At 36.6% G+C, this 20,454-nt stretch overlaps 1 protein-coding gene across 1 annotated transcript; it reads left to right on the plus strand.

Moving 5' to 3' along the window:
• The first annotated feature begins 1,025 nt into the window (after positions 1-1,025).
• On the plus strand, positions 1,026-18,220 carry LOC143864147 (uncharacterized). The gene is made up of 13 exons (XM_077375003.1): positions 1,026-1,643; positions 3,186-4,260; positions 5,505-5,720; positions 5,862-6,058; positions 8,869-8,943; positions 12,438-12,509; positions 13,479-13,577; positions 13,736-13,807; positions 14,138-14,252; positions 14,376-14,444; positions 15,875-16,208; positions 17,191-17,308; positions 17,471-18,220. Exons 1-13 carry the CDS (start codon positions 1,524-1,526, stop codon positions 17,891-17,893), a joined length of 2,985 nt encoding a protein of 994 aa, XP_077231118.1. The 5' UTR covers positions 1,026-1,523; the 3' UTR covers positions 17,894-18,220.
• Positions 18,221-20,454: the final 2,234 nt, after the last annotated feature.

Genomic DNA, 20,454 nt, shown 5'->3' on the forward strand with positions numbered 1-20,454 from the left:
ATTTCCCAAATTATAAGGTTATTATTAATGTTTTTGTAACGGAAAATGATATCAACAACACTCACATGTTTTAATAAGAGGCGCTCAAGTCTTTTGTCTTTTAGTATTTAAAGGGCTGTCAGATTTTTGCTGATTAGTCCCTACATGGTTTTAGAAGTGGTTTCATATTTTTAAATTGGTTTGTAAGAGATTTTTTGAAACTGCAGCTCTTTCCTAGCAAGATGGATTGGTGCTTTTCTTACAGTATGTCTTCTACTTACGACCCGTTGGATTGTAGGGATTTTATTGGAAAAGTCCGGACATGCAAAAAAATCTAAAATTTCTTATTTCTTACACATAAAAAAAGATAAGGTAAACCAACCTTATTCAATTTTTCAGTTAGGGACCATCGATTTATGATGTTATCCCTCTAAATTAATCAGACATAATTCCTCAATGAAAAAAAATTCCATAGAAATAATTTTCCATGAGAGATATTTTCTTGCAATCCAACCAAGATAGGAATTTTTTAGAAAAGTTAGAAACGAAAAATATTCCTAAAATTTCTTACTTTATTTCTCTACGAAGAAAAGATAACTCAAATTGGACCTAGAAGATTTATTTTAGAGGGATTTTCAATTTTTTTAATTTCTAAAAAGATTTTTTTGTTGAAGGTTTTTTGACAAGAACATTGGAAGAGATAATATTGTTGCTTGTTTCCTAAAAAAATGGTAGGAAAATCCAAAAACGCTAAATATGATTAAATGGGTTGGGGGTAAATTTGTCATTTTAAAATTTTTAACGAGAAAATTGAAGTTTGTGAGTTTTAGGGACAATTTAACAAATATTTTCTAAAAATAGGACCTTTAACCTAATATGCTTTTCGTACGGACTAATAAGCAATTACTTTGCCATGTAGGGACTAATCAGTAAAAATCTCGAAGTATATTACAGTTTTCAAAAAGCTCTTTGAAGCCCTTTAAATACTAAAAGACAAGAGACTCGAGCGCCTCTTATTAAAATTAAAACATGTGTGTTGATATCATTTCCCTTTTGTAACCAACAAAGAGCAGATGAATCTATTTGTCTCAATTAAAAATTTTAAATTCCGAATCCATCCTCTCTTTACAAGCATCATCTCCTCGATCGAGCAAGAGAGACAGAGATGGTACACCTGATGCGTTTCTTCTCTGAACGCTTTTATATTCCAAATCGCCCAAAGGCCTGGAAAATTCCCTCACCTCAATCTCTAATTTTGCTCACCCTCGATCCGATCATCAAAAACCCACAAACCTTTCAATCTCACATAGAAAACCCATTTCTCCGTTTGTTCCCCCGTTCCTTAATCCCTCAGATCTTCTAAACCCTCCCCTCCTTACCTTTCCAGCCGTTGATTCTTGGTTTTTGAAGTCCCTTCCTTTCGGATCGTTAGATGCCTCCTTTGAGGTTCAGAAACTAGTTTTTGGATGATTAGAAAGCCTGATCTTCGAATTTGATCCATTTGTGGGCTTAGAATTGAATTTTGATCCATTTGTGAGGTTAGAATGGAGGTTTTTGATGCGTATTTTCGGAGGGCGGATTTGGATCAGGATGGGAGGATAAGTGGGGCGGAGGCGGTGGCGTTCTTTCAAGGATCTAATTTGCCGAAACACGTACTTGCGCAGGTGTTTTTGATGCCCTCACCCCTTAATTATCTCTTGTTTTGATTATAATGGTGATTTTAATTGTTTGGATATTCATCTGGGTCTTGTTTTTTGGGAATTATTTGTTGGAAATTTGGTTGTTAGATTGGACATTTTGGATGCGTAGAAACTATAATTCAATGATTGTCTGATTATTATTATTTTATTTAATTGTCATATATGTTTGGTTGCGGGTATTTACCTCAGAGAGTAGGGGAGGAGACAAGCATTGGATTTACCTGGAAATTGCCTGGGAGAATGGTATGTAGTGTTTGGTTTTCAACCTCTGAGAATAGTGGTAGGGGGTGTCATTACCAATATAGAGAGAGGAGAGAGAGGATGAGAGAGAAAGAGAGAGAGAAGCACTATTCCCAAGGAGATTCAATCAAATTACCACTTTTTTTTTGTGAATTTTGGCTTGAATTTCATAGTGAGGGGACAAAGGTGACATGTAATTAACTAGGAGACATCCCTGGGAGCCTCCAGGGATTTCAATGCTATATTGACCACCAAACAAGGTATTTTGCTGATGCGGCACCCAAATGCCAAGCAAAATCCCTATTCATTTCTCTCCATTTATGCTTTTACTGTCTTCCATGTGTGAATTCTTTTCTTAACAATTGAAGCATTTGGGTTCATCAAATTGTAGCGTGATTAGGAGTGAAAATTCTAAGCCAGAGTTTGTCGTATGGTAGAATTAGATGATTAGGATGGGAGACAATGACTTAAAACTTTTTCTTTGGACACTAGTTTCTACTCAGCAATCAGCTAGTTCCTCGATCGAGTTTTTTAAGTCTCACGCTCGATGAAAAACAAGTAAGTCATTTTCGGTATCATGCTCTGTTGATGTTATGGGAATAGTTCTTCACATGCTGAAAATTTTAGAATAGTTCTTCACATGTTGAAACATTCCGAGGCATTGGGGTTAGTGGTTTGTTTAGAGTTCGGATAGACTTTAATCCAGGCATTGGGGTTTGTGATTTGTTTAGCTGGATAGGCTTTAATCCTGGCATTAGGGGTTACTGATTTGTTAAGAGGTAGTTATTACAGCACTGGTCATATATAAAATATACGTATGCATGCTATGTTTTAGGTATGCAAACAAATGAAAGGGGAAAAGTTACAAAATAACAAGGGACCCCCTTACAAGTCAACCACAGAGGCCGAGACTCTGAAAATGGAAGCTAAAGGCCTGACCTATCTTATCCGTCTGCAAAGCTTAGGTGAATTTCATAGACTCCGACACAATGTTTCTAACCTTTGTTTCTGCTATTTTAGCATTGGACTTTTACAGAACTTCTCGTCTTCTGGACTTAATTAGGGAGGATAATGTGCTAAAATTTTCAGTGTTGTGGTTTAGAATCTTTTAGTTATTCATTTGAAGTGGTTATGGATCTCTTTAATGCATAGAAAGATATCTAAATATATTTACTGTTCGTGCCTTTGACCGTGATAGGGCTATTTTATTGACTTTTGTTTGCTGTTGCTCTTGCTGAATTTTAATACTATTCTGGTTGTCTGCAGATATGGATGCATGCTGATAAGAACCGAACTGGTTTCCTTGGTCGGGCAGATTTCTATAATGCATTGAAACTTGTAACAGTGGCACAAAAGGGGAGAGAACTCTCACCTGATATTGTTAATGCTGCCTTATTTGGTCCAGCTGCTGCTAAAATCCCGGCACCTCAGATAAATTCAATGGCCACACCCGCACCTCAGGTAAATTCCATGCCACAACCTGGCCCTCAGATGGGTCCAGTGGCACCAACTGCATCTCAAAATCTTGGATTCAGAGGACCTCAGGTACCTCCAAATGTGGGTATGAACCAGCAGTTTTTCCCCTCGCCAAACAATCAGTTCACGAGACCGCCCCAAGCCATGCCCTCTCAAGGATTCCCGGGGGGAGGTAGTATGGCGGGTCCACGCCCTCCAAACTCAGTTGTGTCCAATATCTCAACTGATTGGCTTGGTGTGAGGCCGGGTGGGGTGTCAATGGGTGCAACTTCACAAGGCCCTAATAGAGGGACTACTCCGTCTATGATCCAGGATGGTTTTGGATTATCACCATCTGGACTGACACCTTCATTACCACCCAGACCACAAACATCATCTGTAGTAAATTCTTTGCTTTCGGCAAAACCTCAAGATCTAGGCTTATTGTCGCCCAAACCCGTAACTAAGGATTCTAATGCATTGGCTGTCTCCGGAAATGGTTTTTCTTCTGACTCAATTTTTGGAGGGGATGTCTTTTCTGCAAGTAACATATCTAAATCATCTGCCACTGAGCCGGTAACTACTAGGCCTCCACCTGTAGTGAAGCAGGGCCAACTCGATCCTTTGAGCACATTGACAATGTCAATTGGTACTAATCAGCTTCAACGGCCTTCAATTCCTGGTACTTCAGGATTAACTGGACCCAGTGTTTCAGTTGGGGCTGTTGGTAGTGTTTCTAGCCAGTCCCAGATGCCATGGCCAAGGATCACTCCACCATCTATTCAGAAGTACACCAAGGTGTTTGTGGAGGTAGACACAGACAGAGATGGCAAAATTACTGGTGAACAAGCGCGCAATCTTTTTTTGAGTTGGAAATTGCCTAGAGGTATTTGTTACCTTATTCTAAGAGGTAGCTTTTGTCCATACTTAGAGTGAAAAATTTGATTTGATGAAAAAGTGTGCTCTTCCAACTACTTCTTTAAAAGGTACTAGTACAAAGGCACTTGCGATGCGTTGAAACAAATCAGAAAAATTCTGCCAAGCCCAACAACCAACAAGAATGAAATTGTGTGCAATGCAATCATGATACACAACTTTAAAATAGAAACTGTGTTACTCAAATGTTTATTTTGGAATACACAATACATATACAAAATTCTAAGAAAATACCCAACAATATAGAATTTCATCTTCATCTTTTTAATATAAATGGTTTTTATTGTCTCCTTATTTTATTATATTTTAGCTTTGAACTTTGAGTTTCTCACTTCTTTTGTTAAAAGTATTATATAGGAATACAGAACACAAATATTATTATTTTTATTTGTCATTGTTAAATTTTGGGATATTTCCCTCTCTCTTTAGATAGTAATATTTAAACACAAACACACACACACACACACACACACACACACACACAATGACAAAGGAAAATTGCTGATTTTTATTAATTTTTTTCCGTTGAATTTAATTGACAAAAAATTGCTGATTTTTATTAATTTTGTTCTTCATTGAGTTTTATGGTCTTGAATTCGAAGTTCTATATCTTTACAATGCCTATAAAGCCTACACGATGCATTTTGATCTATTACTTATTTTGTTTGTTCTTTTTTGAGACAAAAATCTTTAAAAATGCAAGATATAGAGAAAATAGTTATATGTTTTTATGTTTAAAGATGACGTATTTCAATTACTTACTTTATTTTTCTCACCCGTCTGGTTGGTCTTCTTCTTGGCAAGAAGATTTTGAGAATAGGTAAGAGGCTTTTGTAGATGGGTAAGGGGAAGAGGTGGGGTTGTCAGTTTAATGTTCAGTGGGAGCTATTATTTTGGAGAGAGAAAGGGGGTTAATTAGTTACGGAAGGGGTGGGAGTTGATACTAGAATTTGAGATCTCTCCTTTTTATTGTTATCGGTGTTCTCTTCTTTTCATTTTCCATCTCCAGTCTTCCATGTTGCTCAAACTTCAAGTGTATTGTGGGGTACTTTGTTTTTCTTTGCGTCTCTTTTGAGGAATATTTATTTGTGCTTTAATTATGTATATCATTTAATTTCCTAAGACTCATCTTTTCATCATCAAATTGTGGTATGCTAAGTTGCTTACAATGCTATTTCTATCTGCCCTTGACAGAGGTCTTAAAGCAGGTGTGGGACTTATCTGACCAGGATAACGATAGCATGCTTTCACTAAGAGAGTTCTGTACTGCACTCTATTTGATGGAACGACACAGAGAAGGGCATCCTCTACCTGCAGTTCTCCCAAGCGCTCTTGGGTTTGATGAGCTATTCACTCCAGCAGGTCAACCCGCAACTGCATATCGTGGTGGAACTTGGCAGCCCTCACCTGGTATTTGCTGGACAAATAGTTTTTTCTGTCTCTTCCAACCTTACCTTTTTTTTTTGCGTAGCCATGTATGAAATTCTAAAGCACCCAGCAGGGATTCTTATTTTTGTTTTGTTCTTTGTTGGTTATTGCTCTCTTGATTAGGCTTCCCACAACAGCAAGGAATCCCTGGGACACGACCTATAATGCCTGCAACTGTGTTGACGGCACCTCCACAAGTTCCAGCCCCTTCCCAGCCTAGGGTGCCAGTATTGGAGAAACACCTTGTAAACCAATTCAGCAAGGAGGAGCAGAGTGCACTGAACTCCAAGTTCCAAGATCCAACAGATGCAGACAAAAAGGTACTTTCTTTTGATTTATCATTTTTTTCTTTTTTGGAAATGAGCTTTCTTTCCTTTCATGTTATCAATTCCAGCTAGGGTTTCTCATATGTTACTTGGGTGTTTCATTGGATTAGTGCACTGACCTTTGGATTCTCTCACAGTCTCACTTGCCCATACTTGTTTACCGACGGGTCAGATCAATACGATCATGTTGTAAGGCTATAAATTCTATACTATATGTTCTACTAATATACTTCCATTGTAATTGCTAAAAGACAAAACAAGAATTGCATATGAAGCTGCAGTTCATTAGGGAAACCAAGCAAAATAAATCAATAAATATTTTGTTTTGTTTTGTTTTCTTACCAAGCAAAAAAATTAAATAATTATAACATGGAAGGCAAACAAGAAGCAATCATGGTTACAAGAAATCAATTATCTAGATACTAGCGACTGATCCCTACATGAGAATTTTGATTTATAGGAATAGAGAAGGAAAAAAATTAATTATCTAGATACTAGCTACCAATCCAAACATGAGAATTTTGATTTATAGGAATATAGTAACTGTTAAAGTACAAAAGATAAATAACGCCTTTCTCCAACAGCTTAAGCTTTTGGAGAAGTTGGTAAGTTAACATGGTATCAGAGCCAAAGGTCTCGAGTTCAAACCTCCCAGATAGCATAAATCCACATGCGATGGTCGGCCCAAAGTGGGACCACATGTGCCACGTGTTTGCCAAGTGAGCCACACGTGCGGGGGAGTGTTAAAGTATAAAAGATAAATAATGCCTTTCTCCAACAGCTTAAGCTTTTGGAGAAGTTGGTAAGTTAACAGTAACTAGCAGTCCAATGATGAGAATTTTGGTTTATAGGAATACATAGGGAACCAAAAAAAAAAGTAAATAAAAGATCAACTACAAAAAGAAAATAAATGTCCATAAAGAACGGTGGAATAGGGGATGAGCTGGAAATTAACAGCATGTGAGGGCTAGCGAACAATATTCAAAATGATTATTAGATTATAATCCAAATGTCTGAATGAATGGCAGATTACATGACTAAGTCTGATCCACACTGCTAGGTTAAAGCTGTCAGTGGGTCAAAAAAGACAGAACTGTGTGAATACATCATTTCTAAATAATTCCTTGAATTATTTTATCTAACCATCGCAAACAAAATTGCATGTTGCTGCAACTTGATGAAACTGAGTACACTTGCTTTTTTCAAATTCAAGTACACTGTCTTCAATAGATGTTTTTAAGCACACCATTAAAAAAAAAAAGAGTTTTAAACTTGCTTCTTTATGTGAATGCTCCTAATCAGCACCAGACTGCATAAAAAATAAAAAAATGTTTATACTCCTTTTCAATATTTGTCACTGAAGAAAAATATTTTTTATCCAGTAATCCATATACTTATGTTTGAAGGTCCCTTTACCCACGAATGCTCCTAATCAGGACCATATAAAAAATGTGTGCTATGATACATAACCAATGGAAGTAAATTTTAAACATTCATCCTTGTTATTATGTTTTTTCAAGCTTCTTTTACCAGTCTACATTTAAAGCGTCTCCAATTCCATCAAAGAGCAATAAATGTAGCAAAACTAAGTCGTACCTAGGAGGTAGCTGAACTATTGCTGAAAATTATTCAAGCGCCCACTTCAGAAAAATTTCTATTTGCAAATGGTGAGTATATTAAAAGACATGAAAGGGATAAAACTAAAAGGGCTTCTCAGTGATTGCAATAGAATCTCAACTGTAAGAGAAACCTAGAAAAAATGTATTATTAGGGAATAGGGATGATATCTTTATTAGATGGACACAGCAGTTTTTTTCTTTGTTCTTTTTGAAATGATCTAGTTTATTATTAGGGATGATATCTTTAAGAGTATTTCAAAAAAACTCTCTTTCTCTCTCTCTCTCTCTCTCTCTCTCTCTCTCACACACACACACACACACACACACACACACACACACACACACACACACACAGTCTCACGTGCGCAAAGGGACGACAGCTTTTGAAACGGTTTTAGACGGACACAGCAGTTAGCATTCAGAAAAAAAAATAAAAATCTAAGATATGAAAAATAACCAAATATAGGCTCTTGAGGACAGAGTTTATCTAATGGAGAGTAGATAACACATCTTTTATTCCTATTTCATCAGACAGTCATTGGGAAACTGATTCAACCATCCAAATAATTGGTTTCTCTAATCATTCAAAAATAAAAATCTGTAAATTAAGATATTTTTTCTATAAGAAAGCTAAAATTTTGCTCAAACACCTAAAGGCGTGGACTCACTTGGCGATTCCTTTACTGGTTTATTGTAGCTTATTTTACAACTGTCAATTCTGCTCCTCCCATCTTCTTTTTATTGTTTGCAGACGAATTTCCTGTTACTGAACCAACAGGACACTTCTGAAGGTTATTATGCTTCCTACTCTAGTACACCTAACTATTTTCTTCATCATTTTTCTCTATTTGATTTTATTTTTCTTTTCAAGAAGAAGATTGTGTTCAAGGGAAATGTCCGTAACTGAAATCCTTGTGGATGTTTAATATCTGAACATATGACATCATTTGGTCGTGACTGTCTATCCATAATTTTTCTTTTATTGTTTAATGAGCACTTTAACATGACAGTGAGATAGTTTCTTAGAGAATGATACATGTGTTCATATACTTCATTTGTGTTCATACTTCATACCTTTTCCAAGTTTTTGCTACAATTAAAAAAAAAAAAAGTTTTTTTACCATGTACATTGACAGTTCTCATCATGGATGAAATCTGACTGACTTATTTTTTCATAAATGAAAGGTTGAAGAAGTGGAAAAGGAGATTCTTGATTCTAAAGAGAAGGTTGAATTCTACCGCACTAGGATGCAAGAACTTGTAAGTGGTTTTCTTTTATTGTTTCTAAATCGATGCTTTTTACTGGCTTCTTTATTATATATGTTGAACTTTTCATTGCTATACTCACATTTTTCTGTTGTTATGTTACTCTTAAATTGTGATTAATTGTGCCTGTAGAGTATCCCGTGCTCATTAAAATCACATGACATTTCCATGATATTTTAGAGAATGGAATGTCTATATTTTGCAATATTGTTGCAATGTGTCCATAGATTTCCATTTTATTTGTGTTTACTGTTGATTTTTAAAATTCTCTTTATTTTTTATTTTCATATTTTGTCCTTTGCAGTTATTTTTCCAGTAATATCTCGAGAGAAACTCAAATTGTGAAGCTCCCTCTAGAAATTCTTTTTTTATGTTTTTTTTTGGAAATTCAAATTCTTAAGAACCATATTATCAGTTTGCATGTAACTAATCATTTAAGGCCTTTTGTAATTTGTATTTGTGATCGTGAAACCTAAATAGAAGTCTGATTTCTTACATGCATTTAGAAACGAGTGATGGGATAGTCCATCTCTACTTTAGATACACTACGACAACTATAGTTAGTTCTACATCCAATACTTCACTACCCTTTCCTGAAAGTACACGTTTATATACGTGAACATATGCATGTATATATACACTATTACTTTATATGCTTACGTAAGATATGCTACTTGTTACTGGGCAAGGAACCTCAAACCTGTCACATCTATTGGGCTATGTGCATAAGCCTTGCTGAATGTCTGTGCTCGATGTGTGCGTCCCCCAAACATACAATGCATGCTTCCTCAAAGTGGCATCATCCAAAAACCACAGCTTTCAAGATTTGGATGCCTCAATCTTTATAGGTTATGATTTTGAGTCACAAAGGCTTTCTTTATTCAATTGGAACATAGGTGTGATTAAATATAAATCCATGGGAAGTAGCATTAAGATGATTAGTGTTCTCGAATTAGAAATTTAAGATCAAGGAGTAAGGTGCTTTTAGGGAAATGACTTTGGATAGTTGAGGTGGAAAAAGCGGCATTTTGAGGAAGATAGTTGTTGAGAGATGTGGGGCCAATATGGGAAGATGGAGAGTTGTCTGTGGTTAGTATCGAGTGTAAACTGGCTATTGGATTTAACACTTGTGCATGTGTTTTAAATGTCAAAAGCATTGTGTTAGATAACTACGCTTTGGAAGGACTTTTTGTGGGGCAATGTTTCCTTTTCCATGCAAATCCGAGCTCACATATGTTGGTTTTGTGCAACTGGGTGATTATTAAAGCTTGTTGAAGACAGTGGGGGAGGCGATGTACAAGAGGGCTTCTTTAATCTAAAAGACGAGGAGTTTTTTTTCCCAGAGTTTATTCGAGTTGCTTGGATGTGTCTTCTTGTAAGTTGCGAGACAGTTTGGCATGGGATCACAAATTTCTTTTAAAGTTATTCTTTATAGTCCTCTCAATCATAGTTTTAAAAATTCCCCGCATCATCGTGGACCCGAACCCCTCCCCCCCCCCTGGAGTCAACTCCCTTTTCTCTTGGTCCCGTTCTGCTTTTTTCCGCTGCATTATGCGTTCTGCCCTACAGAATCAATAAAATCTTCCTTGACTCTCCCGAGTTAAGACCGCGTCAACTGAGCACTCGACCATGTCGCGCCAAGTCGACTGGAATTTTCTTCGACCGTTTTTTGACCCGCATCAGCATTTTGAAACGCTGTTCTCAATAGATGTAGGCTCCACCACATCTTTACCTATCGTGGAGTGTTGATCTTTTGCCCCCAAGAGTGGAAGTTTTTCATCTAACAACAATAGTCAACAAAATCAACAGTTTGCATTGCAATATTTAAGAGGTCCTGGTTGGGAAATATTTGCTTTGCGTGCAACAAAGCACATGAATCAATGTTACTCACATCTTCATCCATTGCAAAGAGCCAAGTTTTGTTTGGAGTTTACTGTTAAGTTGGTTTAGTTTGAAGTCAGTTTTCTCAGCTTCGTTGGTATACATTATTCAGAGAATGGTCGAGTGGGCTGTTTGGAGACAAAGGGCAGTTTTTGTGGAACATTTCCCCCCTTTGTGGTGAATGTACTAAAACATGTTGCAGCTTAACACGAATACTAAATGGGCATCTCAGTGCAAGATTTCATCAAAGTTGGAAGGAGATAACCGAAGGTCGTCATAGAGTGAGAGATGTGGCGTCACCCTCTACTGAACTTAGTGGGAGCTCCTTGGTAACTTTGGTTCTGTAGTTTGAGGGGTGGGGTGTTAAAGAGGAGAGGTTTGAAGGTTTACTCCGATCGGGTTGGTGTTAAAGACACTGTTTAAAAACTCCCCAAGTCAATCCTCGACTCACATGGGTCGAGTCCCTTCTACCTTAGTTGAGTTCTTGTCCAAGTTTTTCCTTACAAAATCAAAAACCACCTTTGATTCACGTGAGTTAATTAAAAATTTACCACACCACTCATTGACTTGCCCGAGTTGACTCCTTTTTACGACGACCAAGTTTTTGTCTGAGTTCTAATTTTCAAAACACTGGTTAAGGACATTAATAGCACCAAGGCTTGTGCAGTCATTATTGGACTTCTCATCTTTTAGGATAAATGGGGGAAGAGTGGAAGACACTTCGGTGTCCTTTAGCGCAATTGCATGGGCTCAAAGTGTAACCCAGGCTTGTTGAGAACTTGCTCATCTAATTGGAGTAGAGAGATCAATCTCATACTTTTTGAGAAGCAAATGCTGCAGCGGTTATGCTAGCTAGGGGGGTTTCTAAGCTCTCCTGTCTATTGCGCAAGCTGACCTCTTGTAATTGTTTTTTTTTTCTTGAATAGGTGATTAAAAAACAATGGAAAAAGGCAGCAAGGCCAATACGACAATAACCAACAGGCAAAAGAAAGTACAAAAAAGGAAAGCAGAACTACGACTCTTGTTTTGTGCATGAAATGGCATCTCTACATTAAATCCTGTACTTTGCTAATTTAGCAGTCATTGTTTATTTCTTAATGAATTGCATGTCATTGTTCAATGGGGAAAAGGGAAATGATGAGATAGTCATTTTCATGAAAAAAAGTTTTTTTTTTTCATGTTATAAATGTGAGGATTAAAACTAAATTAGAACCAAAAATAGAAAGGGAAAGTAAGTGAAATGAAGGAAGAGAATATAGATAGGTAAAGCATGGGTAGAGAGATATGTTTGTGTGAGTTGTCTCCCAACCCCACATACATTCTTTATTTATAATAATAACTTACAACAAATTACAAAAAATGCCATTAATGATGGATCCTATCTAAGTTACACAATGACTAAATTTTAAAATATCATGAGATAAACCCTTCCCAGACAAATATTTGTGATTGTTATGCCCCAAGGATGAGCTGATATATGTGCCATTACCCATTGTTTTACAATTCTAAAATTCTAAATATCTAGAGCTTCACGAGCAAAGATATTTATTTCTTGTTGAGGTGAAATGTTCTTCAATTGATTGTTTAGTTCTTTCTTTTGGTATCAGGTTTTATACAAGAGCAGGTGTGACAATCGACTTAATGAGATTACTGAAAGGGCATCTGCTGATAGACGTGAGGTACAAATATTTAATGCCAGAAGTTTTATGCTTCTCTGTTGATACTTTTCTGGTATTGGCTCAATGGAAATAATATGTATTGTATATATTTATCTATTGATGTTCTTTCTTACATGGAGATTTTTAACTAAGTTTTTTTTTAATAAATTTCTGGAGCTTACCCCAGCCCATGCTCAATAGTGCATTTTGATACTGGTCTTCAGAGCTACTTATTAGCATGCTTTGGGTATAGTACGTTTTTAGTAGAGCATAATCTACAATCATTTTTCCAGAAAGGAACGTCATGAGGCGATAATATTTTTTTCTTGAATTTTGTGATGTTTAATGATGTCTGATGCTATTAAAAAATGTGATTATAATTTTGTTTGTAAGATATTTTGGGGATTATCATTGACTGCAATCCAATGTAGATCTCCTTTGACCTGTGATTTTAAAGAGCCAATCCTTGGTTCCTAGTAAATAGTTACTATCCCAGAACAATTCATGTGACCAATTCTTATATTTGTGGTTCCAATTTGGAGTGGCAATTGGTTCTTATACGGTGGAAGACGTGTTTCTTCCAATTTTGGGTCTACATATTTTTGGTCTACATATTCAAATACAAATGCATGTATTGGATTTTGATTGACAACAAGATCTTATGATTCATATTACATGTAATGCATATATTAAAATTTAAATCTTGATTTTATTGAATTTTTTTATTTCATTTTGTGCAGATTATTCATATTACTTTAGAGTTGCAGTAAAACTTGTGAACTTTTCCTTGAATGTTCTTGGTTAAAAAACTCCTACTTGAAGCTCTCATATACCCAAATTCAGTAATTTGTGCTTCAATTATTTAGAACTTTAGAAGTGAGATCTTTTCTGTATTGCACTAGATACTTGGTTAGGCACCTTCACTTATATTTGGCCCAAACCCGGTTTCTTTACTTCAAAAAATGATGTCTCACATGCATTAATGCTCAGGCTGAATCACTGGCTAAGAAGTATGAAGAGAAGTACAAGCAGGTTGGAGATGTAGCCTCTAAATTAACCATTGAAGAGGCAACATTTCGTGATATTCAGGTATTTAGACCTTTTTATTTCCTGGGTTGACAGTTTAAACATTTTTTTTCTGCCCGAGAAGGCTTTTATTGAAGTTGTGTAAACTTGATTTGATATATTGTGCTTTTAAATCTTCTTTAAATAAATCTTTAGTTAAATTCTACCTGATGCACTTGTAGGGGAGGAAAATGGAGTTATATAATGCAATTGTTAAAATGGAACAAGGTGGAAGTGCTGATGGCTTGCTTCAGGTAAATTGTGTTTACGCTAAGTTGTTAGGGGCTATATGTAACCTATGTCACAATTATTGTTCTTGAAAATTTCTCGGCAAGGGAAGATCTCAGGATATATTAATTTTTTTATTTTTCGGGTTTATATCAGGAAAAAAATGATAAAATAAAATTATTTTAAAATATAAATTAAAGAAAAAATATAAATAAAAATATCGTAAAATCAGGATTATTTTGGGATTTGTCATTTTATCAAAATATCGCAATAAATCGCTATATTTTGAAAATATCGGAGATATTTTGACATGGTATGTAACTAGTTCAACTCCACTTCAATGCTGGCCTTTCCAGGTTCGTGCCGACCGGATACAGTCAGATCTTGAGGAACTTGGGAAAGCTTTAAATGAACGTTGCAAGAAACATGGATTGGACGTTAAACAAACTGCGCTAGTTGAGCTACCTTTTGGTATGTTTAATTCCATAGTAACTTTCTTTTTTTGTTTCCTTGGATTGAGCGCGACTTATTGAATCTTTATTTACTTATTTTTCCATTTTTCTAACACATTATTTGTAACGCGTTTCAATTAAGGTTGGCAACCTGGCATTCCAGAGGCAGCAGCTGACTGGGATGAAGATTGGGATAAGTTTGAAGATGAAGGTATGTTTAAATAATTATCATATTGATTTTTTTGCCTTTCAAATTTTTTTTTTTATCAAATTGGATGCATGTTTATATTCTACAAATGTTCTCTAAAATTTTGTTCATATATCTCTTATTTGAATCTACCGATGATATTCCCACTAATAGGTATGTAACAAGGGCCAGATGCATGCATCATTGGGATTTAGACGTAGTGTTGCAATTATCTGAGATCAGTGGTTTACTCATTGACATCAGTGGGGAACAATATCTTCTTTTTTTCCTTCGTTCTCTTCATAACTGTTTCATACCTTTGTAAAAAAAATCAAGAAGAGGAATAAGGGTGATGAAAGGAATGAAAATACAGAAAGGAGAGAAGGAAATAGAGATAGGAGAGCCTACAACTCGTCTCCCACCTCAATGTAAGTAATGCCTTCAAGCACATGTACTGTGACTGGTTCGATTCTTTCGAACTCCTACTCCTTTGACTTCTTCCTTTGAATGAGAGGGATTTCAAAGGCTTCTAGTAATGTATAAAAGAAATGAGGTCTTTTGAAAGAAAGTCTAATTTTCTTTTTTACAAAATTTATTTTGGATAAATCGCATGGATTTACGATCGAATAGTAAGATTCAATCGAAAATTGTAAGATTTATACAATTAAGATACCATCATGGGATTCAAATCGTTCTGCATAAGATTTGATCTGAATCGTAAATCGTAATTTTCAAAACAATGGGTACAACCATGTGAAAGAGGACTAGAAGCAAGACTACCAGAGAGAATAAAGATGATAGATGTGTTAGCATCACACTAACCAGTAACCACTCAATGGCATCACACTAATGAAACCCTAGGCATCACACTAGAGGGGATCAAGGCATCACACCAAGGGTCACGCGTAAGAGACCAAAAGCATCACACCAATAGTTTTTGTTGGGCATCACTACTTCATTGGCTAACCCTGCCAGGTCCAGATGGTATAGGGGTGTGGTTAGAAATTATTTTGTGGAAGGACTCTAAAAAAGTGGAGACGTGTGCTTTGTTGACACACTTAGGCTTTTCGCCACCGGCTGCAGTGGGACCCTTCTTGTCTAGGAAGATTCATCCAATTTTATTTCGTGGACAAAGAATAAATTGCCTGGTCCGTGGAGATAGAACAGGTTATTGATGGTATCAAACAGAGTTGCATGAATAATGATTTTTCCTTTTCTTATGTTCCTTTCACTGCTAATGAGCTTGCGGACGTTGTTTGTTGGACAATCTCTGAAGCTTCATAATTTTGTATTTTGCTTTTAAAATTTTTTTTTATCATCTCAAAAATATACTAGCATTTATGGTATTTCCTCTTGAACCTTATACGGCACAAATTATTAATTGCTGTTATAGAAATCTTCTATCAAAGATCTGCTATCTCTGGAATAGATTGATGTGTCTTTTCCAAAATCAGGATTCATGGTTGTCAAAGAGCTCACAGTTGACATGGAAAATGGTGTGCTTCCTCCAAAGCCGCGCAAGTCTACTTCTATTTGGAATGATAAAGCTGCCACAGATGAGGCTTCAACGGTTGCAGATGTGTCTCCCTCGAGTTCTGATAGTAAGTTGGGGAAACCTTTGAGTACGAGTGAGCGGGTCACTGAGAGTGGATCGGCATACGCCCCAAGTGAAGATGATTTAGTTAGAAGCCCGCCTGGGAGTCCACCAGGAAGAAGTGCATTGGAAAGTCCATCTCAAGAATTCCCAGCTTCACAATTTGGAAACAATGCTGGTAAAGAAAGTCATAGGTACGAGGATTTCTATGAGCTCTGTTGTTTTTTAATGTTTCTTTGTGTTACTTTCTTGTGTCATCCCCCAATTTATCTTTTCTCTGTTTCAATGGAATGCAACCATCATGTTACTTCCTTTATTGACTACTTTGTTTATTTTCTTTAGTCAACCAATTAAAATTACAGTTATCATGACATTATTTGTGACTATCATCTCGTATTTCGTACCTAAGGACATATTGAAGGTCTCTTCTCTCTAACCTATTCCATGGTAATATCCATTAGTTACCTTCGGTTTTCTGACCTTTTTCTGAAAAACAAACACCATTTGTTTGAATGACCCGCCACGGACATTGCCTGTTAAAGGAGCCAGCCTTTGCAAAGGAACTGACACTGTATTCTTGCAGTTGAGTATGGTCTCTGAACTGGACATTATGTTCATTTATTTTTCTCTCTTGATTCCATACAATCTCGAGATATACCTTGGTTTTTAAGCATTCAAATTCAAACAATGTTATTGGAATCATTCCTGGTATTTTTCATATGACCAGGCTTTCTGTTAAAATCACCTTATTATGTTTACAAATCAGATTATTTTGAAAGTTCCATAAAGGAAAATGATATACGCATTCTATTGTTTTGATAATGGCAATCCTCACATCATTAGACACCTTTTTGATTGGCTATTGATTTCTTTTTGGAAACTGTAACAGCCTTATAGCTAATTAGAGAAGTGTAGAATAAAGAGTGCCATTATTAAAATAAGGGAGTGCAGATATTGTTTCCCTTATATATTTTTCATAGGTGTCTGTGTGAATGATAGAGGGTTGTGTCGATGGGTAGTGACTGAAATTTCAGACTAGTTGGTCATTTCTTGGGAAATCCATGCTCACATTCTTCTCTGTATTCTGCTTTGTAATGTGGATGCATGGTCTTAGGATTTTGATTTATATTAATTATTGATCCGGGCATTTTAATTTTTTATCAATTTCTTGTGCAGTGATCATGGTGGTGCTGAATCCTCTATTTTCGGGGACAACTATATTGATGACCCTTCCTGGGGTCCAACCTTTGATGCCAATGATGATACGGATTCAATATGGGGCTTTAACAATAAGGTAAACCAAACATCCTCACATACGCTCAATCAAAAGGATATGCTACTTTTCATATTTTCTGATTATTTTTCCTTCTATTTGATACTTTTCTCTTAATCTCCTAACAGAAACACAGAAACCCCCTTATTTGTTTTTCATCCCAAAATTTATATTCCCTTGCAGGAATCTGATTATGAGAGCAGGCAACATTCTTTCTTTGGGTCAGGTGAATTGGGTCTGAATCCAATTAGAACAGACTCACCGCATTCAAATAGCATTTATCCAAAGGAGAAGAACTCATTTTTTGCGGACTCTGTCCCCGGAACTCCACTGTTCAACTCTGGCTCCCCGCCAAGGTACAGTCAAGGGTCAGAGGAACACTCATTCGACAATTTCTCAAGGTTTGATTCCTTCAGCATGAACGACAGTGGATTGTTTGCCCCGCGCGAGAGCCTTGCGAGATTTGATTCCATTCGTAGCACTACAGACAAGAGTCGGGGATTCCCATCCTTTGATGACACAGATCCTTTTGACTCAAGTGGGCCATTCAAATCTTTTCAAAGTCAAACGCCTAAGAAGGGTTCTAGTAGTTGGAATGCTTTCTAGCAGGTACTTAAGTATCACATTTGTGTAGTGTGGCTTCTGCAAGGGTGTGTTCATGTGGCTATGATGGCCAGTTTTTGTGTGCTATTATATTCGGATGTTTGTATTTTTAGGATTACGCTTTTGGTTGTATTCATGCAGTTTTGGTTTTTTTTTTTTTTTTTCACTTGTTTATTTTGCGTCAGGATGGGTTTTTGTTTTTTGTTCCCTGTCTCATTTGATGTTAGCCTATTAAATTTTGTGTGCTATATTATCTGCTATATTTGGATGCCTGTATTAGGATTACACTCTTTGTTGTATTCTGGCAGTTTTGATTCTTTTGCTTGTCTACTTCGCATCAGGATGGTTTCTTTTTTGTTCCCAATTTTATTTGATGTGAGCCTATTGGATTTTCTTTATTATCCTATATTCCGAACTAGTTGTGGCTTGTGACATTAAAGAGTGTGGTTTTTGTGGTTTCTCTCTCGTGTGTTTTCCATGGAGTCAAGGCAGGTGTGCAGTGTTACTTTCTGTATTGTGTGCAATGAAGACGTCTCATCAAGCCGAAAATAGAAAAACATAGGAGTTAGTGAAAGAAGTTCATGGCCATTTCCCATGAGCATCAAAATCTTGTGTGACTGAAAATCTGTTACAAGAGAAACCTTGGGACTCTGAACCACAAAACTCCCATTGGTGGGGCACTCGGTGATCGGAGGGATTGGCATTGATCGTTCTTTTTCCATGATATGTTTAGTGTTCTTGTGATTTTAATGGGTTTAGTTCCATTTTGTTGTTTATAGGCATCAAGTTGGCTGCCTTGTACATTTCGTGGCTAATCATGGATTGTTAAGCATTTACTAAGCAAGATGTCCATGGGATTCAGTTCTGCCATGAGAAATCAGGTGTATATATAGTATACATCATTATTCAGTGGCTGATAGACTATGAGAAATTTCTCAATCCAGAAAAAATAATGGAAGGGTCAAGATTTTGGGAGTGTGGTGGAGACAATTATGTGGCCGAATGCTAAGATCTGAGGATGGGCTTATTTAATCAGGTAAAACCTTTTGAAAAAGTGCAAGATTAGTTTATCTTGAATATGTTATTACTCTTCACACTTATTTTTATTTTCCTCACAGACCTACTAAACATATGTATCACAGGTTTATGTTGTGGTGCCCATGGTTCTCATGGGGAATGATTGCTTTTAATCTTCCATCAGAAAAAGGGTTCTATTCTTTTATGATTTGCTTATTCCTGAAAATATTCTTTCTCGGTTGCGGCCGTAGAAAATTTAGAATTTTATAGTGTTTCAATTCCGGTAATGAAGATGTTGCGGATATAAATCCAGCAATTTTCAATGGAAATAATGTAGGAACTGCGAGCAAGAGGTGGTATTCTGATTCCACCAACAATAAAAAATGGAACTTTTTATTATATATATTTTTTTGAAGAGGAAAAGGATTGTACGCTCGACCGTACCTAAGGTTAGGTACGGTAGAGTGCCAAATCACATGGGTCCCACATTTTTTTTGGTCATCTAAACCATTCATTTGCAAGGCCCCATCATAGATAGGGTGCATACCAAAAATCAGCTCCATAGCATCATCCTAACCCATCCATTTGTGGAGGTAAAAATGGACAGACACTGTTTGTCCACAAATCTGCCCATTTTGCCCTCCAGTTTTGGAGGGGTTAGGATGATTCAATGGTGCTGATTTTTGGCACACACCCTATCTATGATGGGGCCTTGCAAATGAATGGTTTAGATGACCAAAAAAAATGTGGGACCCATGTGATTTGGCACTCTACCGTACCTAACCTTAGGTACGGTCGAGCGTACAATCCTTTTCCTCTTTTTTGAATGAATTTTTTTTTTAATTTTGATGATTTTATTGTCGTTCTGTTTAAGGGAGAATCGGAATAGGAATCTGAATACGATGTCAATTCCGATTCCTGATTCTGGCCATCCAAAGGCAGCCCTAATGTTTAGCTAGCTTGCAAAAGACTGAGATTTGTTGATTGTGAAACCTGGCTTAATCCGTGCCTTCAATGTATTTGATACTCTTAGAGAAGTCTCTCACCAGTAAAGCACATGCTACTACAAGAATCAGCACATCTCAAAACATTCCTTTCTCACATTCTTGAAAGATCTCATTTGTTCCCACTCCAGCCAAGAGAGCTACAAAAATACCTCTGGGCCTTGATTTTTTTTCACACAAATACCTTTTAACTCCTTTTTTTCCACTCTTGCATTTCCCTCTTGTGAGTTCTGACGAGTGAAGAGGAAGGGGCTGATTGTGAGATTTGGTGTGTAATGGAAACCTCCACACACTTTTTTCACTCTTTCATTTCCCTTGCCACACTGATTGTGAGGTTTAGTCTGTATTTTGCACAATAGAATGCACTAACGTAAGAGCAATAGCAGAACAACCCATAATTTCAAAACATCATTGTGGACTCCCCAGAGTTGACTCTCTTTTAATTTGGCTACGTTCTTATTTGAATCCATGTTTCACCCTGCAAAGTGACCGTGCCAAGATTCAACCGCATCAACTGAGTACTCGATCATGTCGTTAACTAGA

Source organism: Tasmannia lanceolata, unplaced genomic scaffold (genome assembly GCF_043159265.1).
Source record: "Tasmannia lanceolata isolate RefF3 unplaced genomic scaffold, GAP_Taslan_0.1 ptg000048l, whole genome shotgun sequence".
In the NCBI taxonomy this organism is placed as follows: domain Eukaryota; kingdom Viridiplantae; phylum Streptophyta; class Magnoliopsida; order Canellales; family Winteraceae; genus Tasmannia; species Tasmannia lanceolata.